We start from the raw sequence: 22,110 nt of genomic DNA, 5'->3' as shown, positions 1-22,110 counted from the left end.
TTACCCCGTATCCTCCCCATCCCTTTAGTGACCCCTCCCCCCTACAATCATTCTGTGGTTCGGGCCTCTGCTCATCTAAGAGCGTGGAGCCTGTTTCCTAAGTTTTTGTTTAAAAATGAGCGCCGGGAATTCTCCGTCGTATTCCAGCACGGGGGACCAGCAGTCTGAAGCGATGTAGCACTCCCTCTTTTGCAGCTGTGACCTTTTCTGTCACCAGGATGTCCCAGATTTATACCAACCACAGTGCCAATAGCAGACCCTCGCGAGACTTCCAGCTCACATCTTACTCTTAAAATAAGCCAGCCTGCTCTGCCACTCTACCAAGGTACTGAGTTAGTACAGACGGATACTAAGAGTTGATATCTACAAACTCCTGGGATAGCTTACTAAAGTCTTACTACCAGTAGGACTTTAGGAAAACTCCCCTAACATACCCCACTGCCAATATGTTGCACTAGGCATCTGGTAAACATCCTTGCAGTACAGACTATTGAAATATGGGTGTATGCTTAGCCAGCAAACAAGCGGTCCTCACAGGAACAATAATTGAGCATATAAAATAATCTGTGCATCGAAAAGTATAGGGCCCATCCATGTAAAACTGCAACTTAAAAGTAAAAAAATAATTCTTGGGTGTACATTGAGAATTGAAAAATGTGCGTTACCTTAGAACAAGCAAGAGCATATAAAGAGCAAGAGTAGTCAACTGTCAAGGCATAACTCCGATTTGTCATGCCGGGAGGGATGAGGGCGTGGACTCTGAACAGAACAAACAAAACCATGCAAAATGCATTAAATACTGGGACGAAAAACATAGTACCACTGCTGAGAAATTGTGGATTTATCCAATGTCGACCACCTTTGTTTTATTTACAGCTGTTTCCAGATATTACGGTGTGCTTCAAAATGAGGAAAACACTCAATAGCTATTTGGATTAGTGGTAATATCAGCCTATCAAGTGTAACATAGGGGGCACTTCCATAAATTACTCAAACTGGAGTGATGTATGTTAATGGACTATGTAAATATGAACTTATTCAGTCAAAATCCTTTTTACCACTAGATTGCACGATTATGAAAAACGAAATGTGGATAAGTTATGCCAAATTAATTTTATTTTGTTTTTTTGACTTGGGAACACAAGCTTCTTGCAATGCAAATTCAAATGATAGAATAATGTTGTACTTGATGTTTTTATGCATTTTATATGTACTTTAATAGATGTTTTACTGAAATAAAGAATTGAATGTTTCATTTTTTCTGTGTATTTATTTTACTAGCTTGCATATATATCACTTCCGTTGTACCTTTTTAATTATATGTTGTCACATTCTTTGTTTAAAATCATACTTCTTTCATCACCTTCATGGTCTTATTCATAGGATTTCTCAAATCTGAAAAAGAAATGTGAAAGACATGTTCTGGTCTACGCAGTGGCGGCGCTGCTGGATATGGAAAAAGCCTTTGATTCCGTGGAATGGAGCTATCTATTCGAAGTGCTGAACCAGTTTGGGGTCCCAGAAAACCATCTCTCCACGGTGCAGTTGCTGTATGCAGGCTCTAGCGGCCAAATAAGTATCAGCGGCACGCCCTCTTGTGCCTTTAGGCTGGGACGGGGGACCAGACAAGGCAGTCCGCTAAGTGCTGGCCGACCAAATGCGTAGGTTCCACAGCCATAGGGGCCTGGCGATGGGGGCTTGGGGCGGGGGGGCAGAGAGCTAATATCGCTATACGCGGACATTGCAATTATATATCTAAGGGACCCTGCTGACAACCTGGCCGCACTGAAGCAGGAAGTGGAAGAGTTTGGCAAGGCCTTTGGCCTTAGAATCAACAAGGCTAAATCCTATTTATTCCCCCTAAAGGAGGGTACTGTGCAGCCTCCAAACATAAAAGTATACGATGAGAACAGAGCGTAGTCACATGTATGGGGGTACGAGTGAGTACAGATGCAGACACTGTTGAATGATAACCATATTAAATATTTACAAAACTTAAGAGCTGGCGTGGATAGGTGGTGCAGGCTCCCCCTCTCGCATATGGGTAGAATTTCAGTCTCCAAAATGATCATGGTCCCAAAGCTTCTCTACATTTTTCAGACCATCCCAGTATGGCCAGGGGTGAGCTATTTCAAGGAGGTGCGATCTCTGCTGATCAGATTGGCCTGGCATCCGAAAAACCCTCGGATTAGCTGGGAGACGCTGAATCTGCCCTGGGAAGAGGGGCGGGGGAAATAGGAGTGCCGGACATCGAACTGTATTTCCTGGCGGTTTAACTGTACTTTGCAACGCTGTGGATGCCGGGAGCGCGAATGACCACTCATGTGCATATAGAACGACGCTCTGTGTATCCGTCCTCTCTCCAGGGGGTGCTAATCTCTGGCAAGGTAACAGACAAATGCAGATTTGACCCAGTAATGTGTACAATGCGGGCACGTAAGAGCCCTCATGAGGCTCGGGGTAGACCGGCCATTCGACCCGGGCATCTCTCTGGCATATAGATACTAGAACGCCAACCTGTGATGAGACTATAATCCAGGAATGTGGGTGGGAGGGCGGGCGGGGGGTATGGGGGGATAAGGGGGTCGGAGCAGGAATTGCTAGATTGGAGGATATGTACCCGGAAGGGGTATTTGTCACCCAGGACCAGTTCGCAGAAAAGATGGGGGAGGATTTCAGCGCACATTGCAATACTTCAGGATGAAAGTGGCATTCAGAGAGTGGTCCCCAGAGTTCTCTGAAATTCTGCGCACTACACCTCTGCTGAAATATATCAGGTGCACCCCTGGGTGCAGAGGGGTGGCCTCAAGGCTATATAAACTGATTCAGTCTGCCTCACCCTGGGAGGCCCTGAAATGTAAGGGCAAGAGGGAAGAAGACTCCGGGATACATTTCACAGACAAACAGTGGGCGGTGATCTGTGGCACTACACACAGGGGTGCATTCAACTCCTGGCTACAACGGATTCAACTTAAAACACTACACAGAGATTGCATCTCCCCGGCACGCACGAACCAATTTGACTGTACAAAAGCGGCCCAATGCCCTAGATGTAGTGCCGACCCGGCAGATCTAATACATATGTTGTGGGCCTGTGTTAAACTGCATTCGTTCTGAGAGGGTGTAGTTGCCTCAATGTCAAATGCTAGAGCAGACTGTACCCGATGACTTAATATGCAGTATGTTCGGGTGGCTTCCGGGGTTACCTAAACAGTATTGAAAGTTATCAACTTGCATGATAGCAGCGAGGAGGTGTCTATTGATGAAATGGACGAGTGCATCCCCCCGGTGGCTAAAACTATGGCTAAAAGATCTGATTTGGTTAAGCGACACGTACAAAGAGTATGCAACTCTCTGCAGGCTGCAAAACCGGCCTAAAAATATCTGGAACCCCTTCACTGTGTATTTGCTATCCATTGACAATATATCGGACTGATGCCTCTCCAGGGCTGAATAAGGGCCGACATTGGTGATCTGTACATCATAGGAGTGGGGATTGGGTGGCCCTGGGAGGAGAGTGCGCAACGAATGTTTCTGGTCCCTCGTGTATCCATGATCTCGCAATCCACAACAGCTCGACTGTATGTCCAACCTGGTAATGTCAAAAGTTTATGATGTAATTGCATGGTACTCACAATGTGTTGCAATGTAACTATGTATGGCTAATCTGGAGGAGATGTGAGTCACTCGAAGTTTACAAAAATAACAAAATAAAAAGCAAGCTTGCATCGAAACATAGGCAATGCACCACAAACGTGAAAAATGCTTCATTCAGCAATGCATTGCCATCTCCAAAAAGAGGAATTGAATGTCGTTGACCCAATGCAACATTTTCCCATACCTGGGGTCTCAAGTCCAGATAAACAATGACATAATGTGAGAGACTTATCTAACCTTTGTTCAGCAAAGAAGGTAGCACAACGGATGACATCCAACTATTGATGGGTGCGATAAAAACTATTTTGGATAAGATGAGGGAAAGAGACCGAGGTGGTGAAACCTAGACACATGAAACATCAGTTCAGTGTAGTATGGGGACAAGATAATGCATGGTGGAGGAATGAGAGAGATGAGATACAGGATAAAGATTGAAATACTTGTAAGAGTCCCAAGCCCATGCTTGAGAGGATTTAAATACACTTCGCACAAGCTGATGAGTGAAAGGAAGAAGGCCCACTCTAAAGCAAGGCACAATGGAATTTCCAAAATGCTACACAGTGCACACCTTCGTATGAGAACTTCAAGTAGGTAATTCAAATGACAGAACAAAAGATGTATCCTATTTCATAAATTTAAGGTGTGGGGGAGAAAAATCAGTCATGGCACATGGGCTGAACATTTGAAGAAAAAAGATGGTTTCCCAAAAGTAGAGAACTCCCGACCCCTGCACACTTTCCCAGGCTAAAATAGCCAAACCTTCAGTATATAGCTTTCACAAGTGATCTTCAAAATAGAGAGTTTCAGTACAATAACATGAATGTTCCAGATAACACTTTGCGTCATGGGTTAATCCCATGAAATTTCAAACATAATAAACTTGAATCAATATTTGTATCAAAAAACAATTTTCATTAGATGACCCAACGCATTTTGAGAATTCATCTCTTCATCAAGTGTCTTGATCAGTTGACATTTCTATAAACAATTGAAAGAAGATATTCTTGTATAAGTAAATTCCACATAGTTGCTAATTCAACAAACCTATGTAAAGTCAAATGAGATATTTGGCAACATCTATCTTATAATCTCTATGGTCCTAATGGCACCAATGTTCAGAAAAGTAGGATTGGGAAAGCTGTGAACTACCATCTTGAGTCATTCTGTCCCTAATAACACAAAAATAATCCAAAATAATCAAATATCGAATCTTCAAAAGAACACACCTCTGATGCCAGTACCCAATTCAAAGGTAAAGGAAAAGAGCGTACCTTGATCTCGCCTCTCCTTTTCTCTACAAAACTCACACGCTCCAGTCTCTCTAATCTCCTTATCGTAGGGCAGTGGTATTCAAACTGTGGATCGCGACCCCCTAGGGGTCCGCGGGTGCATCCCAGGGGGGCCCTGAGAGCTCAGCATGAAAAAAGATTTTTTTTTTTTTTTTTAAGATTGGAAGAAATGGGCAGGGGTGGCCCACAGTTGTAAATGGATATTCATTCCTTTAGTCACAGATTGGGCCTCATTACTACTATGGCGGACCAGTAACAACGGTGCTGGTAAGCTACCGGCACCGTTGCTACCGTTCCGCCATAGTAAGAGTTGTGCTCGTGGGTGCTTGACAGCCCCCGCCAGGTCTGACCTCAGCTCGTCGGATGTACCAGCACCGTTATTAACGGTGCCGGTGCATCCGAGCTCCCCATTCCCATTTGAGCCATATGGGGCTCAAATGGGAATGGGGATCTACCGGCACCTTCGAAAGGGCAATTATCATGTCCGCCTAACTCGGCATGACCTAGTAATTGCCCATTCGCGGGTGCCAGACCCGGATGCAACTCCAGTGGCAGCCGTGCCGGTTTTACCGGCACAGCTACCGCCAGAGTAGTTATGAAGCCCACTGTTTCAATAGTACCCAAAGGGGTGCTTTGTGTTAAAATGTAAGTAAATTGTGATATATTCAGCAACAATGGTCAACATTACTAACTGCATAGTTAAGTAACTCATCAAAATGGTCCACATTGGCCAAAATGGTGGCCCATTTTGATTGGCCCAAACTAGCATTTTACATTTTTGGTACAGGCATTGCCCTATAGGCCTGTCCGAGCCTGGCGGCTCATCCATAATGGCAAGAGGCGCCCACCCAGTGGCCCCTCACCCATTATGGAGGAGCTAAGGAGCCAGCCCAGTGAAACAGTGAGCACTCCCTCAGCTGCTTTATCCAGCTAATGGAGTGCTCCTGGGCTGGCTGAACTGTCAAAGGGAAACAATGTTTCCCTTTGACAGTTCAGTTTAGTTCCCCAGCCGCACATGCTCACTGAGCCATGCAAGTGCTGGGGCGTTTTGCTTCGCCAGCATTGCATAGCTCATTGGAAATGCTGGCTGGGGCACTGCATGTCTGTATGTCCGAGGGGGAGCTCCTGCGCCTCCTCGCACATACGGACAGAGCAGCTGGAGCAGGCCGTTTCAGCACCCACACACAGGCCAATGCAGAAGGTACGTTTATGTTCATTGTTTTTATTTAAACATGTGTATGGATGCGTTATGAGTGAGTGTATGGTGATGGATGCTCATGTGAATGATAGAGTGATTGCTGTATGAATGTGCAGCGCCTTGCATATACACATAATCATGTTCATTGTGTTAGGACCAGTGGGGCCCAGGGGACAGGGATGGTATCTTTTTACCGGACATCTATCATTCAAAACCCTCTGCCTTGTCCACAAGGCTTTCTGGGGCCTGGGTCCAAAATACCTTCAGCTATTCCTCCGCAAATACCTCCCCTCTCGAGCTCTTCACTCCTCTACCTCCAACTCCCTCAGGGTCAGTCGTTTATCAAAGAAACGAGCTGGGGGTAGATCTCCGTCTTCGGCTGGGGCCTCCCTCTGGAACAGCGCCCTGCCACTCTAAAACTTGAGGAGAACCATCTTTCTTCCTGCACTTATCAGACCTACCCTGTCTGCTGCCTTAAACGTAGCACTTGCAAATTGCTGGCTGCACTACCACTGTTTGTTGCCTTTATTATTTATTTATTGTTATTTATCTGTTTCTCCTCTGCTTCGCACTTTCCACTTCTCCCCCCTTCCATGCACTTTTCCCCTCACACTTGCGCGTTCTCAATGTCACTGGGCCTAGTAAGATCGCTGTTTTATTCTCCTCTGTTCCCCTCCCTTGCCTTGTCACGCTCTGAAACACTTGTGTACGAGCGCGATAGAAATAAAATATCAATGCCTGCCCCCTGGACTCCCAGCAACAATTGCAAACTGTTTGGCTATTTACCCATTTTTTGTTAAAAGTATGCTCTACAATGCAACATTTTAACCTATTATTTAAAAAAAAATTCACAGGGGGAAACCCCCCCGAACCTCCCCTTAATGCCCCTCCACTTAAAAAAGATTCACCAGCCGCCACTGGCCCTCAGACTGTGTTGGGAACGGGATGGGGGAACCGAGGGACTATGGTGGGAGCACAATGGGCGGGAACCATGGGATAGTGATGGGAGCAGAGTGGGGAGAGCCCTGGGTGTGTGATGGGGTGGGGAGAGACCAGCGACTGGGTAGGAGTGGGATGAGGGAGCCCAGCGACTTTGATGGGAGCAGGTGATGGCGCGCAATATATACTGTCCATTTGGCATTTCTGGGGGGTCCCGACCTGGCCAAAAAAGTTTGAAGACCACTGTCGTAGGGTAACGTTCCTTACAGTACAGCTATCCATGTAACAATGTCTTCCAAATAACAATAAGATTTTATTTTAAAGTGGGAATTGAGGGGACTTGCCCAGTTCAAACTACGTATTATGTTTTAAACATGACAGTTCTTTAGCGGAATCTGAGAGCAGAACTTGCCGCTCCTTAAGTCTGTTATGTGTAAAGAGTGGTTATGATGAGTGATGTTGAAGTCAAGAAGTAAGGCACATTTGTGGTCTATGGAACAAAGCTACATGGTCTTAATTAAAAAGGGTCTTAAAATAAATATTGGGTGTTTTTATTCATGCTAAGGTAGGATAAAGAAAATTCTATATAAAGAAAACGACACTCGCCCCTTCTGGGATTTAAATGAATGTAAAGTCCAATGCTTATTCCAAGCGGGAGCCTGGTATTCCTCCCCTAATACACCAAGACAAGAATGTGGAGTATTGCATTGTATCACTGTCCTGGGCAAGGATATACGGTAGTGGTAAAAGTAGGATCGAAATTTCATTACTTACTCCCTTCAAAATAGTGGTCTTAGGAGCCTTCCTGGTTTAGGCATTTTGTCTGTAATTCAAGGAACGACTATTTCAAAATGCCTGCCATTTAAGAGCGGTGTCCACTGCAGGCACAATGATGACGTCACTAATGTAAACAGAAAGTCCCGCTCTGTGTTTTTCTGCGTTTTTTATGATCATGTTGCCCTCAGATATGACATGTCCTGGCAGTAGCCCAGACATCACTTCTAATGTTATATTAGAAGTAATTCATTATAGACAATGATGTTATTAACCCTTGGTAATCTATTAAGAATCAATGTTTCCTCAGATAGGTGGTCCCAAGCTGTCAATATCTGGTAAAAAGGTAAAACATGTTGCAGAGGGGTTTACATTAAAAACAAGATTGACATTCATTTGTGAAAAAGATCAACTGACCATAATCGTACTCAAAATTGACAAAACAGCTCAGTGATGTAGATTAGCTCCAACTCAATTGTGCTCTTTTGAAGATTTGATTATTTTGGGTTATTTTTCTGTTATTAGGGATGGAATGCCTCAAGTTGGTAGTTCACAGCTTTAATTTCTAAAACATGTGTCAATGTGTGTAAATGAGGAAAGTTAAAATGTGCACTTTAAATCACGATTATATAAGAACATTTAAACAGCGATTCACAACTTACCGTGATTTACAGCAAATCTTAGCTTCTGTATTACTGCAAGGTTTCCGCTTACCCTGTATAAACCATCTACATCTAATCCTGAAATAAAAACAGACATAAAATACTAAGAACACAAAAGAATTTGAAAGTGTATCAGGACTGCAAGTTCCATATAGTTTACCAACTTATTTTCTTCAATGCTTCCGCTGAATTGGTCCAACATTCACTACCTTTTATGTTCAGCTATGTCCAGCTACTATGAATTAATTTATGAATTTTGTTAAACAATATTTTTACACTATACGCTTGATCATTCCATCACACACCCACTTAAGTCTAGGAGCACCTTCTAGCTCAAGTTTACTCCTCTTAACAAGCTGAACAGTAATTTTGAGGGGGGGAGACTGTCCTGTATTGGATACAAAATGCCTTGCCAGTTACATTTAAAACTACAGCACAATCAGATGTTTTCTTTAGGTTATAGCTCTCCCTATAGTTCTATATTCAATGCATGGTTTTCTACAGTGCCGACAATATCTTGTTTTGTGTAGTGGGCAGTTCATTCAATTTCCTAGGTTGACAAAATGTATGAGAAAATAGCTTTGTACATAGCCAATGGATGACAGATTTAACGTAAGGTGTAGGGATTACAAGTGCTGGGAGCTTTTAAGCTTTGCATGAAGATTAGAAGCGCAAAGGCAGCTTGACGCCAGCAGCTACCAGAAGCTATTTATGACTAACCAGTCCAACTGGTACCATACAACTATTTCTGTGACATGAACTCTAGCCACCATCCTTAAATGTAATATGGCACTCTGTATGACTGACCATTAGAACAAATGTAAGACATTTAAAGCACAAGGGATCATATATAATCAAACAGAAAATGATAATATGCATCTCATGAGGAAATTGGGTATGCTGCACATTGTGTATTACCGCCTTATCCCCGCAAAAATTGGTTTATGCCCAATACTGAAGATCGGAATTTAGCTTGTGTTCATCCAAGCTCTACTTTAATCATTAAGGCTCTATATTTACAGTGTTAATAAGTTTCATTACTTAAATAGAGCAAATATAGTATAGTGAACTGTACATGGTGGGTTTCAGAAAAGATGTTTGTTTTGCTGCTTTCCTCCCATAAAATTCCATGGGACACCCTATCTTTTTTGTAATTGTCTGCTTCCTGAACTGACTTTTTGGAGGCAAGTAAAGCCTTCAGCTTCACTTTCCTTCCTTTTTTGCTCACCTCTATGGGGAAACTGGTCAGTCCTTTACACCATCAGTACCTGGAGACCCGGTTTCCATTAGTGGAATGTTTGTACGTTTAAAGCTGCACTCATCAACCAAAAGTGAAGTGAGGTTACACTACTTTGTAGCCTTATAACTATTTCTTTCGTAACTTTGCAGTTACAAGCACAATGTGTCCAAGATGTTGGTGACGGTGGATATTTTTCTACCATGGTTTTGATTTTACAGCATAATGCCTTTTAGAGTACGATATACTCTAAAATGACTGTGCCATGAGATTTTAGCCTGCCTATTCTGTGCCTTTGCCTTCTTCCTGTCCTCTCTGGCGCAGAACTGCCATATATGGAAAGCCCATTCCTGGGCAAAATTCCGATCTGTGTGTGCAGCCGGATGTCCACCGAGTCCACATTAAAGTCAGTGTTTCTGTTGCAAGGCAGATGTGATGGCCCGAGGCTGTCCATGAATGGACAGTACCTGCCAGTTTGAATGGTGCAGATCCGTACCATTGGTGGACCTGGGAGCAACTTCAGTCCAAATCCTGCATAAAAGGAGGACTCCTGCAACCATTGAGCAGATCAACGTTGGAACCAAAATAGCAACTTAGATGTGCAGCCCACTGAAGAACAGGATGACAATTGCAGCTAACCGGCGTTGCCTCCTGCAAAGCCCCGGTGAGGCCCTGGGCCCTTTGTTGGTACTTCAACTGCTGCACTGGTGAGAAAAACCTGTCCCGTACCCCACTCTAGGATCGTTACCTGCTGAGATTTCGGAAGGATCCCTAGACAACCCGGTGCACTGACCAGCTTCTTCCTGGACTAACTTTCTGCAGCCTCCGTGGAATTTTGTGGATATTCAACTTGTGTAACAAGACGCCTACTCCTGCAGTTGTAGCTTTCCAGACCGAAGAACTACTGTGCACAGCCTGCTCCTCGGTTCGCACCACACGCCCGATTGTGGTGACTGCTTCTGCAACCAGTCTTCATCGTGTCCTGGAGGTCTCCTGCCCCATGGAGGTCTTCATCCTGTCATTCTAAGTGTTGTCCAGATGTTCAGTCTCCAGAACCGTCTTGCAAGTGTCCAGAACGAAGACTATCCATACCAAATCCTGATGCTGAAAGTTACCTCTGCACCCACAGCCCCTGGACTTTGACAGGACACAGCATAGAAGCAGGCCCAGTGGATTGAGGAACCTGTAAGAGGATTCAATTCAACACTACAGCTAAGTCAACGCCTAGTCTATAATACTGAATGAAAACCCTTATTGATATATCTTTATGTCCAGTTCATGCGTTCTGGATGACTACCCCTATATAACACCCCTCTCTTGGAATCCCCCTGACCCCACTGAGCCAAGAAGTAGTTCTGTTTTGCAAATTAAAAGGTTTATTTGATAACTTAAACAATATATATTATATCACGCTTTATAATAAATTAATAATTGAATATCACACTTGATATGATAAAGATTAACAACGGAGAATCTGGCACTAGCACACTTCTTTATAATCAATGATGAGTGGTTATAGGATGGATAAGATAGCAACAATACTTTTATGGTTTCCAATGGATGCAAGGTGGAATGAAATGCAGTACAGAAAATACTCAATATGATTTCAACAAAACAATGTAATCACTTTTCTCTGGCTATTCACTCCCCCCCCCTCTTTATGCAATGCAAGGAAATGGAAGGAAGCACACAGTTCTCAGAAATGCAATCAACTGTAATTCAGTTCACCCCAGCAAGCTTAGACAACAGCAGTTTGAAAACACAGGCCCAAATTGCTTTGATATGTGCTGGCAATGAATTAAAAAAATATGCTAAAATGCTTTTAATTCCCTTTCAGAGGTTCAGGGTGAGTGGTATCTAGTTAATATTAGTCCAGGCTCACACTACCAATGATGCAGGGATAGTTAGCAGGTTAAACGAATTTCTGGCAAATGGAAGGCAAGCAGCAGCAGTTTTTACATGTGAAGAAATTTGCAAATCGCGGTAAAATTCGCGAATGCGTGTTCCGCGATTGCGGTAAAACTATAAGGGGTAGGAATGCGGTTCTAGGTTCATAGGAAAGCCACGATTCTAAGCTTTCAGATAAAAGTTACTGCAAGTCTCTAGCCCAAACGGTTACAGAGTTATGACCGATTTAATAGAGGTCGTTTTTGGTTTTGCAAATTTTAAAGTTCAAAAAGACAAGGGCAGCTTGCAACTAGAAAATGACAAGTGACAGCTTTACAAATGACAGGTGACAGTTAGGAGGCAATTCTACTTAGATTAAATAGATTGAATTATATTATTTTAACTAGGAGATTGGTTCTGCACAGTTTTCTAGGTACTCACACTATATTCTTGAGTGAAATGGGCCTCATCACGGATCTGGCCAGGTTTTAAACTCGCCTCTGGTCTCTGCACTTCACAGTGATCTGGGTCAGCTCTCTCTGGTTCTCTGGTCTGGGTCTCTAGTTCTGGATAGATTGAAGTCTCTAGTTTGGCTCTCTGGAGGTTTGATGGAGGTAAAGTATGGATTTTTCCGGCAGAGCTTCCAGCGGCAGATGGATTTGAAAGTCCCTATCTGTCCTGTCTGTCTGCTTTTATGTGTTTAGAATGTGGGTGTGTTCTAGCATCACTGACCCTACCTCTCTCTCAGCTTCTAATTGGTCAAACTTCCATTTCTCATTTGATTGGGGAAGGAAGTGTGTGTCAGCGTGATGTCATTTTATGGCTCGCAGAGAGTCCACTCCTCCTGTCAACTTACACACAAATCTAGATTTGAAACAAATACATATTTGCAGAGGTACATATTGTTTTAGAATCATATGCACCCATCATGCATTACAGGAGGTATACCCTGTTCAAACTCTGCTCTTCCTGGGAGCTTGCATTCAGAAATGACAATATTTTGCACTTTTTAACTGGTTTGCAATTCCGGACATTACCCCAAATTTACACACATGTGCACAAGGAGTATGGACATTAGTTGATGAAGTGTCAGATTTTTCACATGCACACATTTTGAGTAATATCCTCTTTTCCGCTAAAACCCCCCTGAACATGCCACCGGGTCGAAAAACCTCTTAAAATGTGGGCAGAAAAATCACAAGAATTATGGTGTCATTTATAAAATGTTCACATGTCCGTACTATGAGTTATTCATCTTTTTCTAAACAATATTCTGGCTACAAAGGGGTGTGGTTTCCTCTCAGAACAAGGTAGAAATACTGGTTTATCCAGTTCTGCCAAGCCAGCTTGTTCTCACAGGCAGTGCTCCTCCCAGCTTCTGCCAAGAGGAAGCTACATTTTATGACCGCTGTAATAAAACCTTTGCCTGAGTCAAGACAGGCTTTGTTCAGAGCTCCTGTAGAGCACAGGTAATTCAATTATCAGATAGATGGCATATCCTTAGTGTGAGCAGCAAAAGGGCAGCTAGGCCTGGGAACACAGCTGTGACTCAAGTTTCACTCCTGATGGGGGTAGTTGCCAGGCAGAATTCAGTTCCTTAAGCCAGACTTTCAGCTAACTGTCATGTTTTTTTTTTTGCTTTTTAAATTAACTTGCAATTTTACACATGCAGCTAGAATGCTGATTCTAAGTGCAAAACTATGACATTTCAACAGTTACAAAGGCATGTGACACCAAACATAGGTCACTCATTTAATCTAAACATTTTCGATTTTAGTGTCTTTAAATCCAGTGCAACTTAAACTGCTGACTCCATAGCAGTTTTGTTATAAGCATTGTTTTGGGCTCTTCATTTCCCAGATTTTGTAGGCACACAACACTCCATTCTACCAAATGTCTGCTGGTGTCCAGTGAGTTTTTAGATGTGTTGCAATGTTTAAAATAGACAGTTTGAGCCTGCCTTCAGAGAAACACAGGGTGGTTTTAAACTGCCGGCTTTTGGATAGTGGTGAGTACTGGTACTGCACCCATTTTTGGGATTTAAGAAAATGAATTCCCAACAATTCTAGGTTGCATTTGGCAATCAGCATTGCCATTCCCAATGGTTTCAGACTACTGTGCGGGTAGTCCAATGGTGGTTTTAGGCGCTTTGAAGCTAACCGGCGCTACTGTTTTTCCTTTGGCAACCCATTTCCCTCATGGCAACCCGGCCTTTCATTCTCGCACTGGTGGGTGACAAGTGAGGCAACCATTTTGGTGTGCGCACAAACTGCGCAGCTTTCCTGGATTTCGGCGCACATGTGGGTTTTCTGCCATCTTGAATTTTCTAAGCCCACAGCACCAAATGTTGTGGCATGATAGCTTAAACGTGGGTCAGGACACCCAACAAGCCCCCCCACGCGACTGCACTTTGAATTTGAGTCGATGGGGAGTCGCGTGCCCAAGGGTTTTGACCCACGCACCGGTCTGTCCGCATAATCTTCTTCCTACTCTGTAGATGGCACAGTTCAGCATCTTCTTCTCCATCCGGTACTGATCGATCGGTTCTCCTCGCCGGTCCTGATGGGAATATTGGGCGGTCCACTGGGCCCATTGGATCTTCGTTCCCGGTCTCCGGATCACCCTCCTTGGCCCGTCTTCAGGTTTTCTTTCTCCTAGGACGACAAAGGAAGAGCGGCAATACCTACTCAGACGTTTTTCCACCACTGTTGAGATAGTGGGGCAGCATATGCATTTCATCATAACAAAACATTACATTCTTATTTTGAAAAAAAAACAGTATAACTAAGATACAGTTTCATGCAAATCACAATATTTTAGAGACTAGATGTGGTATGTTTTATGGTTGGAACTGAATTAGTTTGAGACAGTACCCGCTAGGATTCCAGAGGATTCCTCCAGTTGTTGCAGAGTGTGCCTGGGATGGCAACACTTCAACTGGTTTATGTGGACCCACTTGTCTTCCCCCGCTGCCAAAGGACCTTTGGGGATGCGGATCTTGTAGGCCACAGGGGAGATCTTGTCGACGATCTCAAAGGGTCCCTTCCATGTAGGCAAAAATTTGTGCTGCTTGGCCTGGTTCCTTTGGAAGTTGTATAGATAGACCCGGTCTCCCACCTGATATTCCTTCCTGGAAGTTTTCAGGTCATAATGGGTCTTCATGCTATCAGCTGATCTTTCTAGATTCCGCTGAGCATAAGCAAAAGCATGTTGGAGGTGTTTCCTTAAATTCTCTACATACTCATGAGTAGTGGAGGCATTTATCAGTGTCTGCTCTTGGGTCCTGTAGAGCAAATGCTGAGGAAGCACCATCTTGCGCCCAGTCATCAACTCAAATGGTGACATTTTGGTTGCAGATGAAGGGGTAGATCTGATGGCCATTAGGACCAGAGGTAATCGGATATCCCAACTTGGCCCAGAATCTGCCACAAACTTCTTTAATATGCTCAAAATTGTCCGGTTATATCTCTCTACTGCCCCAGAAGAAGCTGGCCGATAAGCAATATGCAACTTCCTTTTGACCCCCAGTATCTCCCACATCTTTGTCATTACTTCACTGGTGAAGTGGCTACCTCTGTCTGACTCAATCCTTTGAGGTAGACCAAAACGGGAAAAGATGTGGTTAATCATCAAGGCAGCTGCAGTTTCTGCCTTGCAATTTGGGGCTGGGAGACATTCCACCCACTTGGTAAACAAGCATGTCACAGTCAACATGTACTTATTCCCCCTAGCCGAGCGAATCACAGGGCCTACAAAGTCGATTTGTAAATCTGACCATGGCAGTGTCATCCCCCTCTTTTGTAGAGGCGCACGGTGCGTGAGGGATGATGGCTGAAATTGTGCACACACAAGACACCCCTTCAAGTATTGGTCGAGGTCCTGCCCCATGTGTGGCCAGTATGCAACCTCTCTTAAGATTTCCAATGTTGTGTGAAACCCCCTATGACCGGCGGTGGCCGCATCATGGGCGTGACTTAACATCAGGCTTCGGAATGAGGTAGGAACCACCCACTGATCGTGGCCAGCTTTGGATTTCCTTACCAGCAAACCGTCTTGAATCCGGAACATTTTTGGACATTTCATCAACACTCTTAGGTCCTCTTTCCCAATGTAATCGGTATCCGTCAGGGGAAAGTTCTCAGGGTCCTCAAGGTGCTGGTAAAATTTACCAATAATTGGATCCCCCTTCTGAGCAGTAATCAAATCATCATCAGGGGTCTCCTTACTCCATTGTGCAATTGAAAGGTCGTTGTGAGCATTTGTCTGGGACCTAGTGATAGCAGTGACCTGGATTTCCCCCAACAGGGACTCAATCTCAATTAGATCCCCTTGGATGGCCCCGGTTTTGGCCAGCTGATCAGCTAAGTCATTTCCAGTTTTGTCTGGTCCCTCTACTTTGGAATGACCCTTGATCTTTTTCCAGTAGATGGTCATCCCATTCGATGTGACCAGATCATCAATGTTTTGGATCAACTTCCCATGTTTCAAGGGTTTGTTGTTAGCACATAACATGCCTCTGGTTTTCCAATTAACCAGGTGCTCCACGAACCTGTTCCGTACATAATCCGAATCTGTGATTATGACCAGTTCGTGGAGTTGATGCTGGACAGCAGTGAGGATGGCCTGATGCACAGCCATCAATTCTGCCACCTGACTACTTCGGGGACCAATTTTGTATCCAGCGGAGGGTTCTGGGGACTCATTCACCCATGCATTCCCTACGCCGGCCACCAGTTCTTTCTCCCCGTTGTTGTCAACATGGTAAGAGCATCCATCCACATACACAGTGGGCATTCCCTCACACTTGTCCTCTTCAAAGACTTTGTGTGGGGAATTAAGGTATGCCTCCGTGTTGTCCTTGATTTTTAGACTTTCGTCCTCGAGACAGTTTTCTCTGGCACAATCACGCAAGTCAGCCAGACCTTGCGCGAGGGGACTCTTCTTGTTTTGGCCATATCGGACCTCCACAGGAAAGCCTTGCATTGACAGAATCCAGGAAGTAATTCGGGAGTTACTCACATTTCCGGCCCGGATTCTGTCACTTTGGAGATATTGCCGAGGCTGGTGTGGAGTCTCCACTATGATGTGTTCCCCCTGGATAAACGGGCGGTAATTCTTCAATGCCCACACCGTTGCCAGGAGTGCCTTCTCACAATCGTTGAATTTTTCCTCCACAGAGGATAAAGTTTTGCTCGCATAGGAGATTACTTTATTGACCTTGTCATGCTTTTGGTATAATACTGCCGTCAAGCACGTATTAGAGAACCCCGTCTCCAGGAAGAACTCCTTGTTTCTGACAGGGTAAGCTAGGCAAGGCGCTTGTGAGAGGCTTCTTTTGAGTTGTCTTACTGCCTCGGCTTGTTCTGGACCCCATTCCCACTTGACCCCCCCCTTCAGGAGATGAATCAGGGGTCTGGTGATCTCTGCGTAGCCCTCAATGAACTTTCTGCTGTAATTAGTCAGTCCAAGGAGGCTCCTTAGTTCCCGCAGAGTTGTGGGGTCTTTCAGTTTCTGAAGTGCTTCCACTTTCTTTTCCTGGGGACAGAGATCCTGAGGAGTAATCTCATGCCCCAAGAAATTAACACGGGTTCTACACCACTGTGCTTTCTGAAAGGAAAGTTTTGCTCCGGCGGCCCTCAACTGCGTCAGAACATAACGGATCTCCGCTATGTGTTCCTCCACAGATGAACTTTTGATGAGGACATCATCTACATAAGCCAGGTTACCCCTCGCACCCAGGTCGGGCATGGCCTTATGTAGGAAAATATTGAACTCATTACCGGAGTTAAGGTATCCGAAGGGAGTCCGGGTCCATGTGTACTGCTGGCCCCCAAAGGTAAAAGCCAGTTTGTATTGGTCCTCCCTGCTGACAGGCACGGTCCAGTATCCATTGGTCAGGTCTATTGCAGTGAATACCTGTGACCCCTGAATCTGGGCCAGCCCTTGGTCAATGTAGGGCAGAGGCCATCGGGAAGTATGGACCCGTTTGTTGAGCTCCCTGAGGTCGGCGCAGAGTCTCCACTGGCCGTTTGGCTTCAATATTCCCAGCACCGGATTATTGAAGGTGCTGTGGACTGGACGGATTATTCCCCTAGACTCAAGGTTCTTAATTATTTCAGTAAGGGACTCCATTGATGCGAGAGGCAAGCGATATTGCTTCACAAACACAGGAGTCATGCCAGGGTCCGTGGGGATTGTGGTTGTGTGGATGTTGGTGCGGCCACAGTCATATGAGTCTACCGCAAAGAGATCTTGGAAATCCAAGAAAACTTGTTTCAACTTTTGCTTTTGTTCCGGAGTCACACAGGCATCAGCTAGGTTGACTCTCTCTTCCACCATCTGCCTGAAGCCTGGAAAGACTTCTGGTTTGGCTATCTCCGCGGCCTCCTCCAGCTGGGTGGAGAAGTCCCTGGTCAGAGTGCTGGTTTGGACCGGAGGCTTCAGGTGGGCAAGGCAGCCTTCCTGAACCTGGAAAATCACCTCATCCCTCCTGAATTCACAAGTCACATCTTCCTTACCATAAGGGCAGGAAGTGTACACCAGGAAGTTCCCCCCATGCCGGGTAAAAATCCTGTCTGGTGTTGTATTGTCCTCACTGTCACTGTCAAAACAGTCCTTGGGGATTGGTCCTAACAGTTCATTTCTAAGATCAATGGAGAAATGTCAGTCATCAACCGCCATTCCAATAATGGTGCCTGCGGCTAGAGTAATACTCTTTAAGTCGCTGTTATCCACCTCTATTGGAATGGTGTCATGTTCTATGTTGACTAATGGTGTTGGGTTTACCCCCAACCCTTGCTGTTGGAGAGAAGCATTTAGATGTATGTAAGCATCAGGGTTTTTCAACTCTTGTCCCCTTTTAACTTTCACTTCCAGGGAGAATTGTCGGGTCCTTTCTGGGATGGTGACTTCCTCTTTAACCTGAATTTCAACTGCATAAGGTAGCAATTGAGCTGACCTAAATGCTTTTTCTGGATCATCAAAGCCCATGGGATTATCCGCTAATCGGGACCAAGCTTTGAAGTTTATTAGGTCCAAACTAATGGCAAAGCGATTGAGAATGTCACTGCCTAAGTAAAAGGCGGCAGGGACGTCTCGCACGACCCAACAATTGTGGACTATGCTCTTGTTGCCAATGGAGATTTTGAGCATACACCTGCTTGGCAGGAGATGTTTGGAATTAGGTGCTTCCAGGTCCATTTCCCATTTGTCTATCAGTTTGAAGGTGGGAATGGCTGGATCTTTTGGGAGTTGGCGAAACATGGCTTCGCTGATGAAGCTCTTACCGTTGTTCACACACACTCGAGCGAGAACAGAGTCCTTCCCATCATTTAACTGAACAGGGATGAACAACTGCTCTCCAATTTGCTGAATATCAGCCAGGCTCTGAGCTGATTTCACATCTTTCTGGACTATAGGAGTGGGAGTTTCAGATTGTGGATTGGTATAGAATTTCAGAGTGTTTCCTTCCAGCGTGGAATACCACCTTAAACTGGAAGGAAGGTTGATTTTCAGAAATAGAGAGGACCCCCCATCACTAGTCTGTTGTCCTACTGCTATTACTGTCACGTCTGGAATTTGGTTGTTCTGGAAGTGGAATTCTACTTGGTCTGATTTTTGTTCAACCATGTGGCATGTGCCATTTAAACTAACATGGTTGACACTCTGTTTTAATTTTATTGGTCGGCTAGTCTGGGTCCAGAGGACCTTGTTTACACAATCTATTAGGGGTGACAACCTTCTCAGGAGGTCATTCCCTAGTAAACAAGGGGTGCCCTCTGGGGTCACAACTATGACCGGGTGTTTCAACTTATGTCGCCCAATTTTAATGTCCAAATCTGCCGTCCCCTCGACGGGAATTTCCTTCCCGTCAAAGTTCTGCAGTTGTCCAGGAAGAGAGGTGAGAGGAATTTGGTAATTCTCTCCCCTTCCTGCATTGAGTTCGTCAAAGGCCCTTCTGGACAGAAGGGTAGCTTGAGATCCAGTGTCCACCAGTGCCGAGATTGTACCCTGCCCCTGTACTTGTACCGGGGCATAATATCTTCCCTCCTTCTCCTCAAGGGGGCACAGGTAATGTACATTTTTGGACAACTGGTGGGCTAACTTTCTGGTTTTGGACATTGCTAGCGAAGAGATTTGGGCAGAATTCTGTGGAGAGTCTTGGGAATCTGAAAGAAAAATTTGGCAACTGGAGATCAGAGCCATTGTGGGTTCCCCTGGTTCCAGTTCTGGGCCGCCCCCCCCTTTTTGGAGGCAGTACCCAGTATGGGTTTGAACCCGGGGATTTTCTTGCTGTTGGTTCTGGGATGAGATGGTGGGCGGCGGTAGCTCAGTCTCCACATCTCCCCAGTCTGGATTTGCATTCCTAGGGACCCATTTTTCTTTGGGAGGAGTTCCCCCCTCTCTGAAGGAGAAGATCCTTTTCTCAGGATCCTCTGAGGATCCCTCTCCCTCAAATTGGAAGATCTGTACCTCCTCCTCAAACTGAGTCTGTTTGGGTCTTTTGTTTCTCCCACCCCCCCTCTGCTCCTTAGGGGGCAGACTTTCAGGGGCAAGAGATTTTGTTTCCGGTTCCTGGGTTTCCAGGGGCTGTTTACAAGTGAGGAAGGAAGCTTCCTCCAAGGCTTTACACCCCCCTTCCCTTTGTGCCTCCTCCCTGGGAACCGGTGTGTTATCGGGGTGCTGCCCCCGTCATTGTTCTGGAGCACCAGGTCCAGAGTTGGGTGCGTTCTGCGCCGGCACGCCCATCTGAGGGTTCTGCTGAGCCCTCAGTATGTGACCCAGATCCCGTGCCATGTTTTGAACCTGGCGCTCTAACTGGGAAACCCGCTCAGGCTGATACGGGGCCCTGTTTTCTCCCCTGGGCTGATCCCGGGAAGGGTAGCTGTCCCTCCTCTGGTAATACCCCGGGTTGGGAAGATTTGGGTACCCCTCCACCCTTGGCCTCCCCTCTCCCGGATTCAGTGGTCTGGGCTCAGGGAATTGGGGAAAGAAGGATGGATGGTTTTGGGGCTGAAAGTCGGGTGGATATCTGGGGAAAAAGTTCTGCCCAGGGTTTGGTAAATTTCTGCCCTCCTGTGGGAAGTTTGGAGGGAAGTTCCCTGGGTTAGGTGCTTGGCTGGATCCCCCCCCTTGCGCTGGAGGAGTCCACACATAACCCAGGATGGGTCGATTTCCCTTGTAACGGGGACTTACATAATCAGGAGAGCGAGGGACCCCATTTGTGGGGCTGCCTCCCTGGCTCCCTGTCTGTGACTGGCCCGAGGACCTTCTGGGCCTAGCATTATTAGGTGCAGGTAGGTTTTTAGGCCCCCCCATCTCCAAATCCAAAACGGGGGTGACCTTTACCTCTGCCACCTTGGCAGCAGCAGGGGTGCTGTTGGCTTTGGGGTTTTTCTGGGCATTACTTTTGCTATCTACCGGTTTCTGCACCTCATAGATCCGGGTAGCCTGCTCAATGACCCAGTCTAAAGATCTTTTCTCGTGAAAATCCCTCACGAGCTGGGTCATGATATATTTGGGCAAGGCATGGAAAAACGTATTAATAAATTCCCTGCTATCCGTGCGCACCCTTCTTGTGGTCTGTGCAAAAGCACGCTTTAACTCCTGCACAAATTCTTGTGGGGCCTGATCCTCCCCACATTGCAAATTGTAGGCTGCCTTGCGAGCCTCTTGAGGATTTCTGTGAACAGAAAAATGTTTCAAGATGGCCGCCTTATAGGTGGACCATCTTAAATGATTTTGGTCCTCCAGCCCCGCAAAGAAACTGGAGTATTCCGGGGAGAAGGTCCACTTTACATATTGAATACAGCTTTGGCTGTCCTTCAAATGGAAAGTCTCCATCATTTGTTCAAACAACTCTAAGTGCTCCCAAACAGAATACTTAGCGTTCTTATGGTAAGGCGTGATGACGCTCCTGATCGCCTTAATCTGCTTTAAGGGGTCCTTCAGCAAGGCCCTTTTTGCCTTATTGGCCTTTTTGGTTCGGGTAACCCTTGTCCATTCGTCCTCGGACTCAGAGGCACTGCTCCCAGAGGTTCCCGTCTGTTCTTCCAGGTTTTCCCGGATTCTGCGAGCCTGGGAATGGCTGGCAGAATGTGGGGACCTGGTCTCCTGTGTCCTGCGCAGTTCAGAGGAGTCTTCAGATTCCTCCTTGCTGCCAGGATTTGATGGGTACCCCCTCCACTGACCTAACTGGGCAGAGGTTTTCAGGATGCCCTTAATGGGCCTACTCTCCTGGGGTTCCCCATTGAACTGTACTGTACTTGGGTGCCCATACCCGGATGCCCACCCCTCCATTCCTGAGTGGTACTGGCCTATGAGCCCCATACTCTTAGCTGGATAGTAATCTGCCATCCCTGTGGCCCTGTGCTCATGTGCGCCAGGGGACATGGGGGTGGTAGAGTCCAGGGACTGGGGAAGATGAAGGCCCCTGGTGTTAGGGCTCCTGCGGTTATGGTCAGGAGT

At 45.7% G+C, this 22,110-nt stretch overlaps 1 protein-coding gene across 11 annotated transcripts in view; it reads right to left on the bottom strand.

The window, feature by feature from the left end:
• Nucleotides 1–22,110, bottom strand: part of ARHGAP12 (Rho GTPase activating protein 12) — a 697,283-nt gene that overhangs the window by 103,621 nt on the left and 571,552 nt on the right. For all 11 annotated transcript variants that reach the window (XM_069648062.1, XM_069648064.1, XM_069648067.1 and 8 more), the window contains one exon: nucleotides 8,520–8,597. In XM_069648062.1, the coding sequence (XP_069504163.1) occupies nucleotides 8,520–8,597 (78 nt within the window). The remainder of the gene's footprint in view (nucleotides 1–8,519; nucleotides 8,598–22,110) is intronic.

This window comes from Ambystoma mexicanum, chromosome 2q, assembly GCF_040938575.1.
Source record: "Ambystoma mexicanum isolate Mex_15411 chromosome 2q, UKY_AmexF1_1, whole genome shotgun sequence".
NCBI classification, from domain to species: Eukaryota; Metazoa; Chordata; class Amphibia; order Caudata; family Ambystomatidae; genus Ambystoma; species Ambystoma mexicanum.
This window is presented reverse-complemented; position numbering and strand designations above follow the sequence as displayed.